General features: G+C 39.2%; 4 protein-coding genes across 6 annotated transcripts; all 4 read right to left on the bottom strand.

Moving 5' to 3' along the window:
• Nucleotides 1-5745: 5745 nt before the first annotated feature.
• On the bottom strand, nt 5746-7104 carry LOC103991498 (transcription factor MYB20-like). Its single transcript, XM_009410978.3, has 3 exons — nt 6886-7104; nt 6585-6714; nt 5746-6442 (listed from the first exon to the last, which is right to left on the bottom strand). Exons 1-3 carry the CDS (start codon nt 7097-7099, stop codon nt 5815-5817), a joined length of 972 nt encoding a protein of 323 aa, XP_009409253.2. The 5' UTR covers nt 7100-7104; the 3' UTR covers nt 5746-5814.
• Nucleotides 7105-9024: 1920 nt separating this feature from the next.
• Nucleotides 9025-10862, bottom strand: LOC135642274 (GDSL esterase/lipase At5g37690-like). Its single transcript, XM_065158282.1, has 6 exons — nt 10498-10862; nt 10271-10398; nt 10066-10192; nt 9880-9992; nt 9554-9803; nt 9025-9427 (listed from the first exon to the last, which is right to left on the bottom strand). The coding sequence occupies exons 1-6, from the start codon at nt 10820-10822 to the stop codon at nt 9201-9203; spliced, it is 1170 nt and encodes a 389-aa protein (XP_065014354.1). The 5' UTR covers nt 10823-10862; the 3' UTR covers nt 9025-9200.
• Nucleotides 10863-12108: 1246 nt separating this feature from the next.
• On the bottom strand, nt 12109-15340 carry LOC135642619 (uncharacterized). Of its 2 annotated transcripts, none has more exons than XM_065158912.1 (2): nt 14602-15340; nt 12109-12465 (listed from the first exon to the last, which is right to left on the bottom strand). In XM_065158912.1, exons 1-2 carry the CDS (start codon nt 15313-15315, stop codon nt 12307-12309), a joined length of 873 nt encoding a protein of 290 aa, XP_065014984.1. In that variant the 5' UTR covers nt 15316-15340; the 3' UTR covers nt 12109-12306. The 2 variants fall into 2 exon arrangements, with proteins under 2 accessions (XP_065014984.1, XP_065014985.1); XM_065158913.1 differs by having other exon boundaries at nt 12109-12462; nt 14602-15330.
• A 2775-nt stretch (nt 15341-18115) lies between these two features.
• Nucleotides 18116-23565, bottom strand: LOC135642436 (uncharacterized). 2 transcript variants are annotated; one of them, XM_065158584.1, is made up of 5 exons: nt 22731-23565; nt 22054-22112; nt 21829-21957; nt 18955-19090; nt 18116-18569 (listed from the first exon to the last, which is right to left on the bottom strand). In XM_065158584.1, the coding sequence occupies exons 1-5, from the start codon at nt 23430-23432 to the stop codon at nt 18258-18260; spliced, it is 1338 nt and encodes a 445-aa protein (XP_065014656.1). In that variant the 5' UTR covers nt 23433-23565; the 3' UTR covers nt 18116-18257. The 2 variants fall into 2 exon arrangements, with proteins under 2 accessions (XP_065014656.1, XP_065014657.1); XM_065158585.1 differs by having other exon boundaries at nt 18466-18605.
• Between the last annotated feature and the right edge of the window lie 733 nt (nt 23566-24298).

The raw sequence follows: 24298 nt of genomic DNA, 5'->3' as shown, positions 1-24298 counted from the left end.
TCAAGTATCTCTTTTTCATTAGGAACCAAGACTGACATATCAAAAAGCATCACTAGTAATGTGACTATAATCAAATCATAAAATACTGTAATAAGCCTAAATTATTATGAAAGTATCAATTAATTTAATTGATAAAAAGTTTTGACATTTAATTATAAGATTTATCTTTACTATTTATAAATGAAACCAACACCTCCTACAAAACCAGAGTCAATAGAATCGTAGTTTTTAACTTATACCAATCTACCATAAATCCTCATGTTCAAATTTATTATGAATGTGGCCAATTCTATTTAACTTGTGCTAATTCCATTTAAGAATTAAGTTGGGAAAAATATTTAAGCCCCTAAGATAATAGAATTCGAGTAAAATTTGTATGATCGAGACTTACATTTCTATACACATCGACATTGTTCTCATGACCACTCATGTTTCCCATTGACAAAGAGTGACCTGTGCTCGCTTGTCATATCATGGATGTGGCACTTGGCCTTTACACTCTCCCAAATAGCTTCTTTTCCTCGTATAGGATGATCCAATATAGGTTCTTTATGGGACTTTGTAGTCTTCGAGTGCGGGTTCGGATGCTCAAGGATGTGTAATATGGCATGGCGTTCCTATATATATTGATACGTATTTTTGATAATAATTAACGTAATTAATGTGTCAAACTGATGAGTTAGTCAAGATAATGATAATATGATTCGTACGATCACGATGAACTATGAAAGCTATTCGATTTAAGAATCTTGAGGATTAGTGAGCATGATCGTAACTCAAGATAGATTGTGGAATGTTCAGAGATATCAAAGACAAGTGAGAGATTAAGCATGACAAGTTGAAGACATCATTATTTTGGAATGTAAGATTATCAAGAAGAAAATTACACATGCTACAAAGGGGCTAATCTTAATGAAATTTAATAATAATTAAAAAAATTAAGTTGCTATCAATCTATAAATAAATGAATATATATATATATATATATATGTATAATTATATTACACACACTACAAAGGGGCTAACCTTAATGAAATTTAATAATAATTTAAAAAAATAGGTGCTATCAATCTATATATATAAGAGACATATTACCATTTGCAGTCGCTGTCAAAGAAAATTGCAATGATCATAATATAAATGATGAACAATATTATCTTCCAGGAGCTTCGGTTTTTTTTTTTTTTTTTGCAAAAAGAAAAGGATATAAAATTTTTACCACAAAAGTTCCTAAAAAATAATATAGTTTGGAAGAAATAAATTCCTCCACAAACTAGAAAGTTTGTTTACCTGAATATGAGTGGTCATTCGATTTAAGAAACTTGAGAATTGGTGAGTATTACTGGAACTCAAGTTAGATTGTGGAATGTTCAAAGATACCAAAGACAAGTGAGAGATTGAGTATGCCAAATTGAAGACATCAATGTATGATTATTAGGAAAAAGATTACACACACACACACACACTACATAGGGGCTAACCTCAATGAAATTTAACAAGAACTAAAAAGAGAATTGAGTTGCTATCAATCAATATATATAAAAGAGACATATTACCAAGAAGTTTCATTTTTTCTTGCAAAAAGAAAAAGACATAAAACATTTATGACACAAGTTCCTAAAAGATTTAGTCCGAAAGAAATAAATTCCTCCACATACTAGAAAGGTTTGTTTACCTGAGTATTTGTGGCCAGCCAATTTACTATATGATTTTCTTCACAGAATATATACGAAAATTTGATGATCATTCGTATCAAACATCAATATCTCTAACAATATTTAGAATTTTCAAAGAGGAAAGAGATTATCAATTAAAGATATCGATCGTCATCTTAGAGTCTGATTCAATGTGATTGAAAATACTCGAACAAGCCACATGCCATTTCAATTCATTCCAATTGTAGAGAACAATTTATTGTGCACTAACTCATTGGAAAACTGTGTGTATACGTGTTTCTTTTCAGTTTGTTTACCTATTAACAGGCATTGTCATAGGAATGAATGCTCACAGGTCAACAAAGAGCCAAGAGAGGGTTCTCTTCTTGACTGGGGAAGCTTCGGATGGATGGGTCGTCGTTTGCCTTTCTTTTGGAGCCTCTGACCTAGTTTTTCTAATGCATATTCACTTTCGTTTTGAGATAAAAAGCCTCCTAGCAAAAGTAGTGTCGATACAAGGCAGCCACATGAATTTTCTTACGTAGACCCATTGTGACTGATCTCCGTCAACACTCCCCACGTCCCTTTGTTGAAAGGTGGTTGTCCTTCTTCTACACTTGTTATCCGTTGGCACGTGGTTGACCCATGTTGCTCAAGCATCTCTCACGAGTTTGCTTGTACCGCTATGTTCTCTCTATCAATTCCAACACCTGCTATGTAACATCAAGGTAGAACGATGGCTATCATCCTGGTTCAAGTCAGACTGACAAGAAACAGATCCTGCAGGCCACAACTTTCATAACAACTCCTTCGCCATTTTCCCAGTGACTTCACCGTCCTGGAAACTCATCCAGTCATATATGAGAGGTTTACCTTGCTCCAGCAATTGGGTCGATGTGATGTTGGAACTTGGGCAATCAGGCAATTCCGCACTCGAAGGTTGTCAGACTCCAACGCAGTTGTCTTCTTCTTCCACAGCGACTGCTGCTTTTCTTTTCCTCTGAACACCAAGGCGTTCACCATCGTTGCACTGACCTCTTTACGTTCATTAATGTCGCCTCCAGAACCATGATGAGAGTGCTTAAGCGACTTGAACTTTCTTGGCCCATCAATATCTCAACCACGAGAAGCTCCACCTTGCAATATACGACTCTTCATGCCTAACTGCCGATCAACATTCAAGTTAGGGACGTGTATCATGAAATGAGATCCCACGAATTCCTTCCTGTTTGGCATTTCGTCGAACACCTTAGCAGGAGCATATAACCTTCATCTTTGCCTTGGGAATCCTCTGCATGGTGGTATCTACATGGATTCACAGCAACAAGTCTAGTGATAGATTCCTGTTGTCGGCCGCCTATGACCAAGTAATTAACAATGTTTTTTCTGTCCTTTCTCACATCAAAATTCACTTAAATTTTACTTCATCACAAGTATCTAATGCTGACTTAAAATAAGGAATAAAATCTCATTTTAATACCTCGGATTCGCACCATCTCCATCGTTTTTAATGCTTGATAACGGTAGATACTAGTAACACGAAGATTCCACGGGGCAGCTCGCATTTCGAAAACGATGGTTTGGGCCTCTCTCTCTCTCTCTCTCTCTCTCTCTCAGAGAATATTTCAAAGCATCTTTTTCACTTTCCTCATCTGCAGCCATACAAGCCTTGCGATGCAGACTGTTCAAAAGAATGGCGCTTTCTCTTTTATCTTCTTTCGCATGGCTTCTTAATACATACTTCAGAAGCACCAATCGACTTAAGAGTCGACGGTAAGAAAATTGGAAGACTTACCGACGATCAGTTAAGTCAGCAGCCATCTTTTGCCATACATTTCAAGAACAGCGATTGCACACCAAGAAATTGGATTTTACAGTAGAGACCACAGTGGATGTCTTATTCGCCTCCAGTGTTTCCAACCATTCATATCATCATAAAACAAAAAAAAGAAGGAACCTTTAATTTTGTTCTTAATCTTATGGGCGACTTTTCACGTCGAAAGAGATATCTCCTTGCAGTTTTCTACCTTGCATTATTGTTTGTAACATGACATGGTGATGCAATATATTTACTGGTCACATGATTCGTGTGAATACTTTCAAAGAAAAGTGGGCATTTCATGGCTTTAGAACTGATTTAGAACTCAGATCTTTTAGTTATATGCAAATCATTTGTTATATTAAACAACAAATTACTGATGCCACATAATATAATTTATATATTCCCAACAGGCAGAAATTCTTTAGTTGCAAAATGATAATGGGAATTTTGATTTCAAATCATTCTTACTGATAATAAGTCCAAATTTTTTTGAAGATGTCAACTATCTTGGTTGGTGAAGATTTTGATAGTGCCCCTATGCTCAAACATCATCTTTGTTATTTATGTTTTGTACCAGAAGAAAACAAAAGTCTCAAATCAGTTGAAGATTCTTACTACTAAAAAATGCAGAATTTCTTGGTCTTAATTTTCCTTATATTTGTTTTTTTGTTTATGAGACTTGTGATAGAACCCATGACAACTATTTCATGTAATTTGCTTCAAATTGCGTCTCCAACACTTACCATGGAAACTCCTATAGATTGTCATCCAGCGTTAGTTTAAGGGACTATAGAAATAATTTCAAGAGAAAATTTAGCAAAAATAATGTAATTATGCCTAGTAGTTAATGAACCTTATTATTTTTTTGGTGGCCTTACCACAAAATTCAAAGTGATTTGACTTCATATCTGCCAATGAGCTACCAGTCCACAAATCAAAGCTTTGACATTTTATCATGACTTATATAATGCTTTGAATGGACTGATCTAGTGATGATATTGCTGTAGAAAGCTGTATTGGAATTGTGTCAGTCAATCGATTAAAAATATTCTATCAGGAAAATGTCAAAATGTGATGCTTCTCACTGAACCTTGCAATCCGTAGTATAAAAACTATTGCTTATATGTTCTGTCATCCTACAATATCTCATTCCACGGACTTCCTCAACTATGATTACTTGTTGTACTTTGGGGTACTATTTATTAATAATGATCATCCTGTATGGCACTGACATGGTTTCCATGGTTGGATATCCACGTACTAACTTGGCAAATGCTCGTCATCAGAGTCACAGTCAAAGCAGATTCATGGAACGCCCACAAGCAAAAGGATAGGAGGAAAAGAGGAGAATGTGTGTGTATGCATTGCAGCAGCACCACCTTCAAAACCGCGTCTTCAAAGTCCAGTTTGGAAGGGGTCTTCGACGCGTATCCAAAAGTAAAAGGCTGCAGGAAATGGAGCACAGATGGCTGCAACTTTTGTCAAAAGACTGCATCGTATGCCTTACTTATGCATTGCGCAATATTGCAGTGGCCAACATTACAGAAAATGAACACGCCGAGTTCCCCAACAACATCTGCAATTGTTGGCTGGGAATGATCTTGTCCGATTCTTGATCTTGCTTGAACACTGTGCGTATGACCCAGCAGAGGTACACAAGTTTGACTATGTCAAGAGACACCAAAGTTTTGAATCAGATTTAGTCTTAACTTGGATGATGAATTCCTTAGGTGTGAGACGTCCTCAGATGGTGGAATCTTTCCACTAGTTGACACCGTCTGTCCCTCATCAATGTTAAGTCTACTAATTGATAAGTCAACGTCTGGCGGCAATGGTATCGACATCGCTAACGAAGAAACTGATGCCACCATCTAAATTAAGTCCATGATTTGGTCAGGCACTATGGAATTAAATTTCCCTTCATAGCAGAATGGTATTTATGATTCCCATCAACTTTGATCATAGACGAGAACCGTCGTTGGAGCTTGTTGAGATACAAGCGGATAAAAGAATCTTGCAGTTCTCGTTCGCAGGATCAAAAGTTGATAAGCCAAATACATTTGTTTCAGACATTAAAAGAATATATGGACAAATTTTAGTCGGTTTACTGCAAAGAAGACTAAAGCTTCATTTTGAGCTAATTTCCAGTAGTTCAATTTTCTTTTCTCCATCAATCTGATCTCAGTTCCAAACAATCGAACATCTTTTCTCTCTCTCTCTCTCTCTCTGCCAATCTGAACAACGCGAAAAAGTACGGAGAGAGAGAAATCCAACAACAACAGGGGAGTTACTCCCTTTTATTGTATCTATCTATAAGAACAATGATTCAGTGTCAAATTAGAGGAGCTCAAATTTCCATGACTCCTGATCCAAGACAGCTCTTTGACGCTGGTTAAAAGGATCGAGGCCTAGCTTTCCATCCAATTCATCATAGATGGAATCCCATCCACCGAAGTCATCCGCACCCCAGAGCCATATCGATTCTGGCCACTCCACGAATGGAAGTTGGAGGTTCTCGGGCTCAAATGAAGAGTCGACAGAAGAGCATGATGATGAAGGAAGAGCAGCACAAGAAGAAGAGGACGCAGCAACCGCATAGGGGACTATCATCTCATGAGGCTCCATCATCGGCACTTCATCGGTACAAAATCCAGGGGATTTACAGAGGAATGCCTCGGTCTCAGTAGGAGTAAACCGGCTTGTCATGATGCTGTCCTCTTCTGCTTCCATCTCGGCCGTCGTGGAAGAATGTTGCAAACCCAGCTCGTCACTGCTCTTGTTCTCATCAACCAAAGTACCCACATGTTGCTGTTGCTGGTGAGGAAGCTCATCTGCCGATGGAATGGGCTTGTGAGTCATGGGGTCAATGCCCATCCTTCTGAGCTTCTTCTTGATGTGAGTGTTCCAGTGATTCTTTATCTCATTATCAGTTCTACCAGGGAGATGAGATGCAATCTTAGACCACCTGCCAGAGAGGAAGCAAACAGACGAAGGTTTGGTAGGGTCAAGTGGAGTCCAGCAACTCTAACACGAAAACCATGTAACACAAACAAAGTTCAAGATAGAAGAACATGAAAGCGAGAGAGAGAGGGAGAGCATCAGGAGACCTGTTGCCAAGCCGAGAGTGGAGCTCAATAACCATCTTCTCCTCATCGTCTGACAGCAATCCCCTCTTCAGATCAGGTCTCAGATAGTTTGTCCATCTTAGCCTGCAACTCTTACCACATCTCAGCAAACCTGCATCAGCAACACACTACAATTAGCAAATTAAGACAACAACAAGTGCTCTTGTTGATGATCTAGCAAACTTTCCACTCAAAAATCTACGAAAGAAATTATGAGTCACCAAGCAACCAATAGAGGTGTGCGATGTTCAAGTTCACATTCATGATTGAAGGCGAGAGAGACCTGAAAGCTTGGGCACAGCTCTCCAGCAGCATTGACCATTGGTGAGGATGCAGTTGATCAACTTCCTGTCCTCCTCTGCTGTCCAGGGCCCCTTCTTCAGCCCCACCTTATCACAGCATGGCTGCCTCCCCATGCCACAACTTCTCACCCCCTTCCTCTGTTCTGCTTCAACACAACCGCTCGAGTGCGAGGTACACAGCAATGGTGATAGCATGGCGAAGCCACCAGCTTCACCTTCCTTTATAGCGCCCTCGCTGAACCTTGCACCGTGCTTCGCAGTCCAAGTCGAAGGCACACGTGTCAACTGCGGATGGACAATTGCTTGTTCTCACGTGGGAACTTGGTTTTCGGATAGCGCCCTCCCATCTGCCATTGCTTGCTTGGTCTGCAAGGGCCCAAGGATGCGACTCAAAAGGCTGCCGCTACATTACGATTTCTCCTCAAGAGATGGTCAAAATTTTCTTCAAGAAATCAGGAAGAATACATGCTATTTTTACCTGATAACTGCACCTAACATAACCATTCCACTCCAAGTCCATCTTGCTATTGTTTTCAAAGTCCTTCTGGTCTCTTTTGGTCTCTCTGTTCTTCATTTTAATTTGATCATACTTGGGATGGATGGATTTAGGATGAATGGAAATTGTATGAACATTGTTCCCACCTGACAGAGATATAGAACGGACTGACCTTATCCTCTACCATATCAAGTTCCATGAGAATGCAAAGAGAGGGAGTGTAAGAACACCCTTTGCATGCATTTCCAGATATTTGAAGTACAGGGCATTTTCTCAAACATGCAGATACCAAAGTCTTTCTTGCAGATGATAGATGAAGTGGGGATATTGTTGATTTGTTTATTGCTTACGAACCTAACTCCATTAGGGTGAATGAGAACTTGGAATCCTCTCACATGGCTGATTTCTTTCTTTCTTTCTTTCTTTCAGGCAGACAATGAAGCAGGAAAACTATCCTTTCTCGTATGTTTGATCCATTAGAATTACCTCAATCGAATTACCTATGGCTATTTATTTTGGTTAGCACTGTTGCTACTACTAAATAAACTCATCAGCATCCGCGGAATAGAGGCTCTTATCCATTGGGACTTGGAATTGTTTTTGGATGTACCGAAAGTAACAGCATTTCTGCTGGAAATTGTTTCAATGGGAATTTCCTATCTCACCAGATTGGCAACAATTGTTTTCGACGGTGTGCCATTTTGATCTGGTTTTTGTTCTTCAAACTAATCGGCACACTGAGTTCGTCCTTTTCTTTAGGTCGATAAAATTTGATTTGGATGAATATATATATTCATCCAAATTTAAATCTTCATCCGTTTGACTTGAAACTTAGACGATGAAGGTTGGATTTAAAAGTGAACTCTGGAAGCGATCATATGTGGTCAGTTGTGGTGATGTTAGTGATGATAATGATGATGGTGGAGGTAGATGGGCACAGATAGAGGTGGGAGTGGTGGTGAAAGAGGCAGAACAGTGGTGCTCAGTAGTGACAATATGTGGTCACATGTCGTTGACAATGTGGGAGGATTCTCACTCTAGATTTGGGTCCCGAGAGTGTAGGTATCGTCAACCAGTGGAAGTGACAATAAATATATGCAAAATCTATCCACAAGACAATAAATCAAAAAAAGAATAGATCCGTGAGTACAGAAATTAAAAGATATTCTTTTATTTTTTACATTTTTACATACAACAAATTACAGAAATCATATTTTTACGTACAACAATGTAATACACCTAATTTACGTGAGTTACGTCTATAGTCCATGTCAAAAAAATATTGAGCAGATTTCGTTTTCTCTAAGAACATCATGCCACATTTTCGCTGTGTGTGTCAGATCTCTCTATTTCTCCTATTAAAGTCTTCATGGTTTAATTCTTGTTCGGATCAATTGGGCCAAAAGACTTACTTTCAGTAATGACCAATAATCATTTTATTATTGTTGATTTCTTGCAATTTTCAATTACATTTTACAATAATGATTTCTAGAAAAGAAATTCTAAGGATTCCACATTTCAATCTTATTAGATTCTATGGATATGTAGACCCAAGAGAGCTTACTGAGAAAAAGAACTTCTATAAACCGTAATCAAGATATCAACTTGTAACAATCACCAAAAGTTCCACAGCGAAACATATCATTTGCTATTAAAACTATAGTGTTTTTAACATATTTTAAGCCTTTTGTAGCACAAAAGTAATTCCCTTCTATGACTTGATTACGCTGCAAATTATAACCGGGACTTGAAGTGCACAAAGCGCTGTGAATTGAGGTGACCTCGCAACATAATGGCTAATCAAAGAGGGGAGGGGGAAGGAGCGATTCCAAACGCAGGATGAACTCGACCAACGTCTGGATCAGCGAATAGTTCATTGGCGATCACTTCATTTGCTGCATCGGTTGGGTGATACGCATCCCAAAACACGTACTCCTTGCGATCGCTGCAGAGTCTCGAGTTCGGCAAGCAGAGGCCACCGACAGTGGTGTCCACATTGCAGCAAGACGTGTGGGAAACCTTGAATCCTGCACCAGTGCGAACAACTACAAGTCATCTCTACATCTTCATCATGCGACTGACTTCACCGAAGCATTGCAAATATACTTCACGTCCATGAATCATCAGATGCAATTACTATTGTCTTCTTTTACCATATTGTTCTGGGTGGTTGATGAGATCCAAAACGATGTCGTAGCAGTCTGCAAAAGCCATTTGGGCACCAGGCAGCTTGGAGTTGAGCCCAACGAGTAGCTTCTTTACGCGCGAGTTGAACTGCAGCACGTAGTCATTGACAAACTCCAAGCACTGCCCGTCGGCCGCCGTCGCCCTCTGCGATGGAATGCAGCCCATCGGCGCCAGTCCGTGGAAGACCACGTTCCTTGCCCCAAGCTTATACAACCTCTTTAAAGACCAAACATGTAGTTTTGGATAATCTATTCAACTAGTAAGAAGCCAGTCTTCGGGTTGGATCACGTACCGTTAACTGGGCTTCTAAGGTATCTATCAGGAGATCCTCGAATTGTGGGAGGGTATATATGTGTCCATCCGCTAAGACGGATTGCAAGTAGTTGTTTATGTAGTCATTGCTTCCTGAAAGGATTTAAGATGAATGGTTTGCTTTGAGTTCATGAAACTGGAAGAAGGAAGTCGAATTTAGTCATACCGAGGCCGATGAAATAGAGTGCATCGTTGCACAGTTTCTTAGTGGCCAGTTTTCCAATTTTACGTGTGATTGCAACCTTTGTCGTCTCAAAACAACTTATCTGATCGTCAAAGGAGAGTTTCTGGATCTGCAAATTAAGGACATTTGTATTAAGGATAGATACATGCAGCAGTTGACTTTGAGACAAGCGAAGAAGATGGCCTACAAAATATATTCCGGTCTCGTTGAGGATTCCTGCGCCACCAGAAGCATAATTGACACCTCGGAGAATAGCATCATCATTCATAGACAACGAGAGGTATGGCGGAGGAGATGGAACCCCAAGCTTAGCAGCTGCACACCCATGACATAGAACCCGGTTAGCGTAAAGCAAGAAGCATGCATATATACGAGCTTCGTTAGGAGAAGTGGCCATCAATGCTGTCGACTCACATATGATGTCTCCTATGGTTCTCCCGTTGGTGAATCTCCCAGTGGGACGGCCATTATAGTAGTCGATTCCATACCACGGGTAGTCCGATTTCGCCAGGGAAAACGGGAGGTAATTGTTGTTGCCGACGTCCGACAGCGAGTCCCCGAAGGCAAATATGACGGCTTCGCCTGCACCGGCGGTGATGGTGGGGATGGAAGTGGCAGCGAAGAGGAGGGAAATGGTCACAGTAGCCAGAAGAGCTGCCATGTTCTTCCTGACCCTGGAACGTGATGCTGCTGAAGCTGGATGTGGAGATGGCAATTTATTGTGGGTGGATGGCGCCATGTGAAGCCATGCTCATGTCTCGAAGTTTGGCTTTTCTTCCTGAGTTCTTTCCTGGACTTGGTGGAGAGATTGTAACATGTATCATTCGTATAAGAAAAAGAGGGGGAATTGGGTGAGGTGGTTGAGGATTTTAGCGAACAGTTGGTTGTCTTACTTGGAAATGTGGTGACAGTTAATGTTGGAAAGCTTGCACAATAAAACACACAGTTCTAATATACTGGACTGCCATTACCCAATGAAGTGATGATTCAAGTATACACTTCAGCTTTTGGGACATTGTAGTGACACTTCCTTTTCAGGTTACTTGGAGAAAATTGGTCTGCAGGCAAAGTTTTCTGTAAACAATATAATGAAAAGGTTAAATTAATCTGGTGCTCCTGCACAAAAGTTTCCCACATTCTCTTTGTTATAAGTTTGGGCTGGAGCAAATGTCAAATTAGGCTACCAATACAAATCTATGTTTAGCTATGAACAAGAGTTAGGAAAGAATTTCTGTGTCTTAACCATACTCTAAATCTATGTGGAAAATCTTCTACATACTATGGGTGAATATACCTGCATTCCCTGAAGCCACTTCAAAGCTGCATACTATGGGTGATTGCCTTCTATCTTTTCTCAGTGTGATCATTCAAAGTTTATCTTTGCATTTTATAATACAGTATCTATCAATATTTATTAAAAAAAACTATATATAAATGATCAGCTAAAATCCTCTACTAACTATTACACTTTGATGGCAGCATTATGATCACTAGTGGCCTGAATGAGGACTAATTCGAGGCTCAGTTCAGCCCTACTAACAGAACATAATTGCTTGGGACACAAGTTCTTCTAGATGGGATGGAGTCATCAACTTCTAGGACAAGTCCCCATTAGGAAATCTTATTCTGAAATTAGGTCACAAAAGATGTGACCTAATTAAGGTTAAACCATACATTCTGATCTTGATTAAGGTTAAACCATAGCAAACCACATTGTGAGGTCATGAGGGCTCTCTGTTAGCATTTATGAGCCATAAAACTACCTAAAGAGTGCCTTTTCACATACTTTAGTGATACAATCAGTGTTCTGATAGGAGAAAAGAAAATAGACAAAGTATATATGTTAAACTAAAGGAGTGCAACAATGAGATTAAGATCACATGACTCTTGTTTAAATAACATAAAATGGCTGAAGAAGACAAGATGGCAAAGCAGCCAGGGCTGCTTTAATTACCAAAGCTAAACCATTCTTGAGTTTTCAAATAGTAGACCTGTTCATGAATTGAATGGTTATTGGCAAAGCACTTGATGAACGATGCCTTTAGCAAGTTTAATACATTAAGAAAAAGACACAACAGCAGTGTTTTTTTCAGTAGACCAAGAAAAAGAAAATAGCCAATACATGTCTTCACGTGCATTACAAATTTACAGGATCGTTTTTCACGCATTCGCTGCTACAGAATTTCATTCTATCTTATACTTAGAACTACCAGCTAATTGCAATCAACGATCTATTGGTTCAACAGCTGTCCTGAAGAGAAGGATGTAGACCTTATCGATGGAGAAGTATAAGAAACCTCCCAAAGAATGTGTGACATACGAACCAAAACTTGTTCCGACAATGCAATGCCAAGCTGGACCATATGTTGAATCAAATTCCTGCTGATAGAAAAGAAAAACATGTCATGTACAATCTTCACAGCAAAAGCAGCAAACACCATGTTATATGGCCTATGAATTCCTCAATAAATTGTCCCTCATCGGGCAACCCACTACCTGCCCGTCTTCCATCTAGTTGGTCCTTAAGTCTTCAAGATGAATAGAATTGCCCTTGTGGTGTAGCCTACAGGGTCTTCTACTAAAAAAAAGAGAATCACTATTTCTCCGATGAAGTAAAACAGTGTGAAATTTTTTTTATTATTTTTTGAAGTAAAATCATTATAGCAGTATACAATACATCAGATAATGTAAAGGTCATGTTTGGGCTACTTCATGTTTGGGCTACTTCAGAGGATGCATTTCAACAAGAGTTACATGTGATGATTTAAGTGTTGTCAAACTGTAAAAAGGTTCACTAATTCAGAGTGGAGCTAACATTGTTGGTTCTTGGGTTATTTTAAAACTTGCATGCTAATGAAAGAACATGTGATGATTTAAGAAGCTTGGAAAATATTAGTTCTTTGAAGCAAACAGAAATACCACATTGTTTCTTCCACTACTGTATATGTTAGGTCTGTCTATCTTCTTCCTTTCATCTCATTTATCTTGCCTTATTAACATTCATACTTTCTTCAGAATATGCATAGCATCACCATGATTTAAAGTTCAAAACCACAAAGCCATGATGCCCATTTTTAATCTTTTGCAAGATTGGTTTTGAATTCCACATTCAACATGGAATTGCACAAAAATAAAAATAAAAAAAGAAAAAACTATCTAAATCATGTTCCTAAGCATCTTGTTCACCGAAGCACTCAAGGCTTCCAAATCTTCTCTGAAATTCTGTCCCCCATAAATTTACCTTGACAAAGCTGGATCACTTGCAATCACTCTATAACTTAATTTAATGATAGTCCTAGATAAATTGGCAGTTTTGATACGTTGATCTTTCTATTTGGCATGTCGAGCCAATTGTGCAGACATGTAGAATTCTTTGCATATCCATTAGCAATACTCCATTAAATGCACATTATCATCAAAACTACATCGGTTAATATTATGGACTAATAATGTCAACCCATCCAGCTTGGTTCACATTTTGAACCAACCTGACTGGCCTAATTGAGGTCCTTCTCTCCTACCATTCAGAATATGCATAGCATCTTCAGAATTGCCTCATGTCATAGTCTGTCATTAAAATTCTTAATGAGATTCTAAGAAAGAAACGTACCTCTAGTCATAATAAATATACTACCATCAGACAAACTATTTGCCACTAAATTAAACAGAGATTCAACACCAATAAAACACTTTCCTATTAGAATCCTTCACAGTTAACTACATCACAAGTACAGCAATCTGGATGTTTTTTATTACAATAAAAAAACACCAAAGAGAACAACAAAAAAATTAATTTGACAAGAAGAGATACTCAAACTACTTACAAGACAGTCAAACGTAACTTTAGACACGATTAAAAGCTAATCTAAGCTCAGGACACGGTAGAACCAATGTAATATGAATGAAATTTGTGAAAATGCAACAAAGGGGAAGGCAACACAGAATAAGACAATGGGTAACAAGGACTTGTATAGCCGACAACACATTGATAGCAAATGGTTTGGACAAGGCCAGATGGTTGGCATTCTGTTAATAGCACTTTTACTCTTCCAATTTGATCAATATTAATAAGTTGATAGAACTTCAAGCAGAAAAAGATACCATTTGAAGTTTGCTTGGTGTCTTTAAGTGGGGTTGCTCTGCTATCACAACTTATTGATCAATATCAATAAGTTGATCGTTGTGTTTATGTCAAACTTGATAAGAAGATGTTCGAATCATGTTAAGAAAGAAACAAGATTAGTTTCAGATGGAAGAATAAATAAGCTGCTTTTTCTCATGATTTTTCTTCTGCAAATTTGTCAAACTAGAAGAATAGAAAGTATACTACGATTTCCCAAAGGCTTAAAACTAAGGCCATGGGAGGTTCTTCTCAGAAAACACAAAAAATCACTAATAGCAGAGAACAATTAAACCGTCCATAGCAAACACACATCAAAAAGAGGCACAAACCCCTCTTTCAAACGAAAACAACTACATTAGATGGTTGAATAGAAAGTAGAGAGGGACGAAACGTGCCTTCTTGAGGGCGCAGGCAAGCCGCTTGCTCTCGAGTTTGGGCATGGAGGCCAGCGTCTCGCGGGCGCACTTAAAAGCCCGCTTCTGCAATGCGAGGGGCATGTCGGCGGCTCTCACCTTGACGTTCGGCGGCTGCCGCTGCTCCTGGGGAGGATCGCCGTCGAAGCCATCTCCATCTTTGATGCCCTTCTTCTCCTCCTCCTGTTTGTCCTCCACATCCTCCTTCTGCTTCCGCTGACGGGGTTCCTGGTGGTGGTGAAGGTGTTGGGAGTGATCGTGCAGCTCCCTCCTCTCGGACTTGGCCGCCGCCTCCACGACCTCCTTCTTATCCTGATCGGCTTCCGATTTGACCTTGGTGCGCTGGATGAGCGAGCTCAGGTACTGGCTGCGCCGCTCCAGCTCCTCCGACGCCCCCTCCACCGCCGCTTTCTTCGCTGCTCCTCTCATCGCCTTGTGCGGCGGCCACCACGAAGCATTCCAAGAGAAAACAAGAAGAAGAAGAAGAAGAAACCGAAACCGATCAAAAAGAACGGGCGCGGCCCTCGTGTGCGGCGTGATGTCTCCTACTGGAGTTTGGTAGAAGATTTGGCATTGCCGTGGACCTGTCCTCCTCCTCCACCTTTGCCCCTTCCTATTTGCTTTGGGCTTTGGATTCACCTGACCATGGGAGGCTTGGGTGATGGTGACATGCCAGCGGCGGAAATTTACCGGCATACCACTCCGTTTGCTTGTTTGTTTATAGGCCTAAAAGACCCTAAACGGGTCGGGCACATCCGTTCGGATTCTCCACCCGCCTCATCACGATTTGAGACTTGTGCAGCGACCATGATTGGCTCCTTTCAGCTCCGCGACAGCGCTGGTCGTCAGGGTCTCCAGCTCTGTGTCGTCCTCTGTCTGTGTTGTTGTACCGGAGAAGGGGTGGGTGGAAATGGAAGCTCGTCTTTTCGCCCAAGATTAGGTTTTGAACAGGCGGCAGGAAGCCATTGACCCAAAAGTACGGCTGGTAGGGAATAGATCCAAGTCTCGATTTGGTTGAATTTGATTTTGACTTGAATAATGTGAAATACATCTTAAAATTATGCAACAAAACCGATATAGACTTCAATTTGATTGCTTCGCCTTTGAAGTATTATGTACCCGTGTGTTTTTACCATTACCAAAGGAAGTCCGTGGCCACCACTCGCAAGCAAACTGCCTGCAATTATCACCTCGTCTGATGATGTCCTTTTTCAAGTTGCTCTCGTGTTCCTGTCGCAATCGATGGGTGCCGTCGCGGAACGCGGGTTCCACCAGGGACCCCACTCGGTCAGCCCAAATCCTAGCCCCATATGTAAGGCAGGGTCGAGCGAGGAGACCGGGTAAGGGAATCGGGTAATTCCTTCCCCCTTGGTGTTTTTAAGAGAAATAAAATCACCTTATTCTATTATTAACAGCAAGTTGGATTAGAGAATTAGAGTTTCAGCTTATTTTGAACAAGATTACAAAAATAACCGCACAAAAAATGAAAATAATATGTATGAAATAAAATTAGTTAATAGTAAGGATACCAAATAAATTTTCATAAAAATATTCTATTATATTCCAACCAATCCAACTGTTATTATCGAGAGAGAGAGAGAGAGAGAGAGAGAGGGAGTTCATTACCCCACTTCGGTTTTGATGCCTTGGTTTCAGGTTGGGTGGGGACCCCACTTGGATTTGCATCAATTAGTGACCGTTATATGGATTTAAGAATGAATCTCGACCGCTAATCAGATCGAACTGATTCAAAAGTATTACGACAGAAGACCAACAGAGACCAATAATTTCGACTCAGTGGAAGGGGCCCTTTCCCGTTACGTGTATCTAACGGAAGTGATGCTTCGATCTCGTCAAAACACCAGACCGTTGGTTTACCGATCGATTGAAAGAAGAGCATCACCGCATCGGATGCGGAAAATGAGAGGTATCGCGTGGATACTGATGCTCATCTCTCTCTGCCTGTCTCTCCAATCTTCACATAATTCTCACTTGATTCGCTTGTGGAAACCAAGTCGTGTCGGATGAAATGTTTCGTGGGTACAGCTTCACACTAGTAGGGAAAGTATAATGCACGTTTCCGTAATTAGCGGGGAGGTTTCCTCGGCGGAGGAGCGTTACATTAATGAGGCTTGAGACTGGCCCGGCCATCGAACTGGAAAAGGTAAGAGGGATCGATGGAAGCCACCATGTTAAAAGCATGCAAAGTCTGCAACGTTCGTAATATGCATTACGCAATAATTGTCATCCTCTTATACGATACGAATGCGCCACCGTCGTGTGCTGGTGGGCGGAGAGGAAAGGTAGAGGGGACAGGAGGAGTCGGAGCGATATTTGAACGGCTGTCGGAAGGTGTACGTCCCGGTGGTTCCCACCCCATGTGGCCGAATCCCACGGCTGCCGCCGCTTCCACGGGGTGGTTGGGAATGGACGTCCTCATTGTTATTGCGTGCGTCTCGGAAGAGTTCAGATAATTCAGTTGGTATGGATGTTGATCGTTACTAGTAAGATGGTATGAGTAAATGAAGTGTTGGCATTTACGTTTAGCAAAAGAAAGAAGTGCACCCCCGAGAAAATGAGCCGACGTACTAAAATGGAATGGGATGGGGGAATCATAAAATGAAAAAGGAAAGAGTTGGAAGAGAACAGTTGGCTTCTCTATCTCTAAATTAGAAACAGAAACATGGACCACTCCACTTTGCAGAAAGGTGGATGCTTTTAGGTCAGGACTGGCTCTTTCTATTCGCAAATAGACTAGTCGCATCAGGTCCGACTTATCTTGCGTACCATTGTCTGGCCGTGATAACCGCACGGAATGATTTTTGGCATGACAATCCAACAAATCATACAGATAAATTATCATTTATTGTTATCGGTGCGAGCAATAAAAGTTCATGAGAAATTATTTATTTTAGATAATCTGAATATAATACTTGCTAACTAAGGTTTGTATCGATGATGATAAATAATGACCTATTAGTTAGCTCTCTTTCGAACTCATGTTGATGATGACAAACGATGATAAAAGCTCACTTTGATTATAACAAATGATAATTTATTAGCTAATGTTAGAAAAAAAAAGATGCATGAGTCTCTTGGGGCATTGAGAAGTACATTTAGCTCTATGTTGACCGAGGAGTAAGCAAATCAAGATTTTATAAGCCTCAATATCTTCCTCTACTTTCAAAGATCTCTTGGGATTCATTCAAGACAAATAAATTCTTGTAAATTATCATGCTAACAATGATAATAATGACTCTTTACATACAAAGAAAGTTAGAAAATTATCTATTTTGAGTGACACTGTCAAATGTCTTTTCAAATGATTAATGAACCTTTATCAGAGTATAGGGAAACAAATGCAATTTTTCTTAAATGTAGAGATGCAATAGCAGCTCTAAACTGAATTTGAAGAGGTTCTTCTTGATGAGTTTACACTTCTTCCACCAAACATGTATTTTTAACCAAGTGGCTCAATTGAACCAGATTTCACAAATTGATTTCTTACAACAATGCCCCTTCTGCTTGGAAACAAAGCAATGTGATAAAATTCAGCACAAGCAACCACAAAATAGTGACTAATACATGACTATGAACATAGATACCAAAAAAGAGGAGGGAAAGCTATACCAAGCTTGCTAGCTATCGATGTTTATGTCTTTCTTCAAAACAAGGTTCCCTGATTCATTCTTGCTGAAGAGCTTCTCAACCAATTGGTCCCAGTTAGCTCTTCCACTGGATTTTGAGCCACCACCTGAAGTTGCACCCTGCTGACATTCAGAAGGAGCAGTAATGGTGGCTTCACTGGACTCTTCTGTCACGGCCACAGCATGAGGTATGTTCAGGCTCACTGCTTTTTCCAGAGCAGCCTTGTGTTCTTGCTCAAAACTCTGTTTCCTGTCCATCTTTTGCTGTGGTGGAGGTGTTTTAGGCTCCGTGTCCTTCAACAACTGCAAAATAACCCATCTTCAGGACCCCTGGAATTTCTGAAATTAGTCTAGAGTTAATAAGAATGCGGTCGTCAGTTAATATCTAAAATTCGAGCTAAGATGAATCTCATTGATAAATCTTGTGTACATATCAACCTTTGCTTGATTGATAATTTTCAATATGAATTCCTAATTTTAAAAAGGCCAAGAGTCATAATGGTTGAAAGGAAAAATATTTTATTGTTGACATATATGAAGCCCACCAAATCAGGTAGTCCAGTTGTATGATCAAAATCCTTACCAGCAAAGCAACAAAATAATCAGCCTTTACGATAATTTAAATTTACAAAAAATTGCTGATAGAAAGACCAGTTGGTATCGAAGATGAAGTAAATGAAGGTCTTACATCTAAAGCCTTCTGTGCTTCATGCTCTATCCATATAATTCCATGGTCCGATGTGGCACTACATGATAGTACGATGTGTTCAAATCTTCCTTCTATAGGAATGGCAGTCCTCACCACAGGAGGATATCTTCCGCATCTGCAACAACAAATATCAATCAAACTAATTATCCATCAACAAAAGATTTCTATAAAACAAGGACAAGTGACGCAACATTAAGTACATAATGCAATTATTCTTTTCTTGGCCTCGTGTGAATCCTACACCAGATCACATCGCAACGAGTTGTAACTGATAATTGATTCAACATATCTTTAGAAGAGCAGCCCATGTACATGAGGCTTCTGCCAATGCAAGTTCTAGGGAGAGTCAATATATACAACTTCACCCCAAAAGGAAGAGATTGTCTTTAAAATCTACCAAATATATCTGCATCAATCACTTTGTTGGCTTGAAGCAAATCAGGAGGGAGGCATAGATAAATATAAATTACACATTAATAACACCAAACTCCAGATGAAGTTTAGCGGAAAAGATATATGACTATACATGAAAGTACCAGGAAATATTCAGGAGTCCAACCAACAGGAATAATTTTGCTAAGGAAGAGCCAAAATCTTGTTTGGGTTACCATAGTGACATAATGCGAGTGGAGACTCACTCACTGTCAAACCACCGGAGACTAATAAATATAAAAGAAAATAAGAATGTTCCCAAAGAATTGGAAGTGAGGAAGCCCAGGCCCTGGGGGCCAATTTTGACTCACAGGGATTGCCACACTCTGTTTTGACCTCTCATGATGAGACTTAATGTGTAATGATTTGTGTTAAATAAAGAAAAAATAGAAGAGCAGGCCTTCTGGTTGAAAAGGAATAAAAAATAAAAAATAAAAAATAAGCAGCCTCCCACATACATAATTAACAGGGGTTACTTTTGGAAAGATGAAAAGGAATTACTTTACAAGTGATGATATATGAAAGAAACAAGATGAAATAGTGCGGTTACAACCATTTATTTCTTTTGCAGCTTTCTTGCCTAGGCATAATGAAATATAAAAGAGTACAAATTTCACAACCAAATAGACTATCAATGACAAGTTAACGGAGTAATTGTCATTGCAGCTCAATCAGTTTAGCAACTTGAGCCACCGCCCATTCCCAGAGTCGCTTTGCAGAAATTGTGACCAGCTTGGTGAAAAAGTATCAGTGAGTACTGTTCCAATTTTGAAGCAAACAATGAAACTGATCTCTTTCTGAGAGAAATTTGAATTCTGATATCAACCTATGACAAAGTTAAAGCTAAAGCTCTTGAGGCAGGCCAATTCTCCCAGTGGTCCACATATATAATGTTTCCAAAACTAGAACAGAGAACTGTAGATGGATGAATGACTAGAATGAGTCAGTCAGTCCAACCAGAAGGGTTAAGTGGATACTGACTCCAGGTCTATGATAATTCCAAATTAAACACACAAACCTGTCTCAGGCAATAAGAAATCTAAGTTTTCTTGTTAGATACAAAAAGGAAATGATTCTTATCACAAAGCTAACCAGAATCCTAATATTAGATAACTTAAAAGGCATAAGATAATTGCATTTTTTATGAGCAGAAGGGATAATTAATGTGATGCATATAGAAACTTTCCAGAACTGGTGGCTGTTAGATAACTAAATATAAAGGGACATTAAAAACTTGCTTGATATATTTTTCTAGGAGTTCCCAAATGAACCAAAAGGTTAACTCATTTTCTATCTAGAAAATAGGAGATTAAGAAAGGTATTGCAGTGGAAGAATGGCAATTTGTCTCCAACATAAAGAAACATGTTTAGGTTGGACAACATCGATTCAGGACCGGTAGGTACAAGAAAATACATCTAAGTAATCAGAAGATAACAATAAACATTGGTCTAATGTCCATCGATACTCAATAGAAGTCAAAAACAGACAGGTTGCAGGATTACAAGCAACTATAGTTCCCAAAATGTATTAATAATGAAAGTTATTTTAGGCACCAAACAAAACAGAGTTGCATATCATAATTGTTATCATGATGACACTATAATTTGTTTATTACCTTCAATGCTCACCCAATATGTGCTTTAATGCATCATCAGAACATGATGCAAGAGCTATCTTGATATACCATAAATATGTACGAAAGGATAAAGGGACAAATAAAAAATAATGATAGGCAACAAAAGCACAAAGCAAAGACAAATAATATGAGCTTAAACACAAGAATGACGTAACAATTGGGTAGAAAAAAAGTTTCTGTTGCACCATGTTGTATCATTGCCTCTGTTGCATAATGAACCTTAACTCTAACTTTTTTTGTCAAAAAAACATAACTCTAATTGAACAGCCCATTTTCCTCGATGTATCTATCAAACAGAGTTTGACTACGTTATATCTATAGCTACACATTTTACTACAAAAATAAATTTCTCGTTCAACCTAAGACTAATTACTTCAAATCCCAGATCAACTAATTTCTTCTCCCTCATGCAAAGTTAGATCCCAAATCACTTTAATATGTTCTAGTTAAGTTGAAACTAATCTACCAATCCAATTTTGGGAGAAAATTTTCACCTTTATGGTCAAAAACATTATATCATTTAGGTAGAAAGGAAAATAAACCAGCTTCTTTTTTCACCTCTCTAAAATGCATATATCAAGGATCTGTAACATCTTGCATAAGTTGGCTATGAGTTTTATCTAATAGAATTAACAAAGTTCTATGATGATCATGAGTCCTCGAGAAAATAAAAATCGATAATTTGATTCGCAACATATCAAGAAAAATATCTTATTGCCAAGAAGACCTTCTTTATGGAAAGATATAAAAAAGCAATGCTTAAAATGTCAAACAGATCAACTACCTGCAGAACTTTCTCTCAACAATATGATACATTCGTCCAGGAGCATAAAGCCTTCTCGGATCACGAAGCTTTTTCTTCTCTGGTATAAATGTATCTCTCAAGCAAACCAAAAATAAGAAGCAGGGCAAGCTGTCCAAACCAAGAACACCTAGTTAATAATTGTTACAAATGTTTGCCATTCATCTGAGACAACCCCAAGGCTTGTGTAAGAAAGAGAACGCTCACCAGAAGATAGATCCAAAAATATGCTCCAAGGGTGTGGGTGTTCTTGGTAAAAAGTCATCCTGGAAGCAATAATATTATGTCAAGAGAAACATTTAGATAGATCGATTTATCTTATGGCACTTAATACTTAAAAACAGAACATATCAGACAAAATGAAGGTTCATATCAGTGCATTTGCTGGGGTGCAAGGAAGAAGTTAGTCCCACCAGCTGTGAGAACGAAACTATTGAGAAGAAGAATCAGACTTTCAAAAAGATTTGCAAACTAATCACATGTGTAAATTTGAATATCAGACAATAAATTGACCATAACTTAGTCCCAAAGTTGTTGGTATGAAACTATTCAAAAGTCATAGATTTAATCACTGGTTGCAATTCCCCCCAACAAGCTAATGTACCAACAGCAAACAGATATCATTTAATCCAGTAACAATAATAACATTCAAGGGCATCGTTAACCTACTCTCACCAACTACTAGTTGAAAAGGATATAGAATGACTTATCAATTTTGATCAGTTCACAAGTAATCTCTAAAGTAAGCAAAATTCTCAGATTTCCCCGTTCGATGAACCCGACGAGTTTTAAAGAAAATACATTTCACAATCCCATTTCTTCTATCCAAAGAAAGCAGCTGAAGAAGGTACAGAAACGACATACAAATGGAGACACGCACTTGCCTGCAGGATGACGGAGTTGATGACATCGGCATACTTGACGGCGAGGTTGAGAGACATGCATCTGGCCGGGGCAATGGCGTAACATCTGATCTGGTTCCTGGGGATTCCACCAAACTGGTTGCGGTGGTTGACGACGATGATGGTCATGAGGGCGGCGATGCCGGAGCCGAGAGAGTGGCCGGCGAAGACGAGCTTGTACTCGGGGCCGAGCTTGCTCAGGAGGTCGCGGAGGGTGTCGCCCTCGTGGTTGAGGAGCCAGGTGGCGGCCTGAAGGAGGCCGTGGTGGACGAATCCCCCATCGAACATCTGCTGCCCCAGGCGGTTGTCGAGGAGGACCTTGTAGTCGCTCTCGCGGATGAGGTTGAGGCCACGGACGGCGAGGATGACCTCCTTGTGCTGGCGGTCGACATAGATGAGGTAAGGGGGACAGCAGCCATCGGGGATCTGATCGTATGGGACACGCTTGACGACGTCGGAAGGGTCCATGCGGTAGCCGCCGGCGGGGGCATACCGCGGGTTGGCGAGGTCTTCCTCGTACACGGCAAGCACCGCGCGGCAGGCGCGGGGTATGGGTTCGACATCCTCGGCGGCGGCCGGCGGCCACGCCTCGCTGTCATAGGCGCCCACGTAGGTGAGCCGCTTCCACGCCCATCGCGAGCACCCCAAGCACAGCACGCACTCCAGCCCGCACGACACCGACATCGCCGCCCTCCGCCGCTAGTCGCAAGGGGACCGATCTTAATTGAATGCGTGACCTTCTGACAAAGAGCAAATAGAAAGACGAAAGCACAGTAAAAGGAGTGGCCGACGATCAGCAGCACGGTGGGGAAGGAGAAGGTTCCCGCTGTAAGAAATAAAAATTATTATAAGAAAATATTATCAAAGTATACACCGTAATATTAATCTATATAAGAAAACAGTTAGATTTTTTTTTCTCTTTTTCTATTTTTAGATTACAGTAATTGATTATCTCTTTTTTTTATTTTTAGATTACAGTAATTGATTGATTAGTTACCTATATAAGGTAATTAAAAACATTTCTCTCATCGAGATCATCGTATCTTAAAATAAATATTTTTTATTAAAAAATAATTTTAATCAAAATTTAATATTTTAATCAGAACTCAATTTTAGAATCTAAAATTCTTTCGACAAATTAATTGATACGATATAAAATAATTTAAAATTAAAATAAATTTAAAAATTATTTAAAAATAATTTTATCCTATTATATTTTAAAATTTTGAAAAGTATTTAAACATATAAATTTTAAAAATAATTTAATAAATATAATAATATTATATTAAGTCTGATTAGTAATACGAATCATAATGATTGTATATCATTCGTGTCATATCTCTTTTATATATTATTAATCTTTTTTAATATAGTCTAAAATATCTTTTATAATTTATTTTATTAAGATAATATTATTATCATATTTAAATATAATATATATATATACATAAATATACATAATAATAAAAATAGATAATTTTAATTATATAAATAAAAATATCAATTATAATGTCCACTCAAATATATTATTATATCTTTTATGGATTGCT

Source organism: Musa acuminata, chromosome BXJ3-7 (assembly GCF_036884655.1).
Source record: "Musa acuminata AAA Group cultivar baxijiao chromosome BXJ3-7, Cavendish_Baxijiao_AAA, whole genome shotgun sequence".
Classification (NCBI taxonomy): Eukaryota; Viridiplantae; Streptophyta; class Magnoliopsida; order Zingiberales; family Musaceae; genus Musa; species Musa acuminata.
This window is presented reverse-complemented; position numbering and strand designations above follow the sequence as displayed.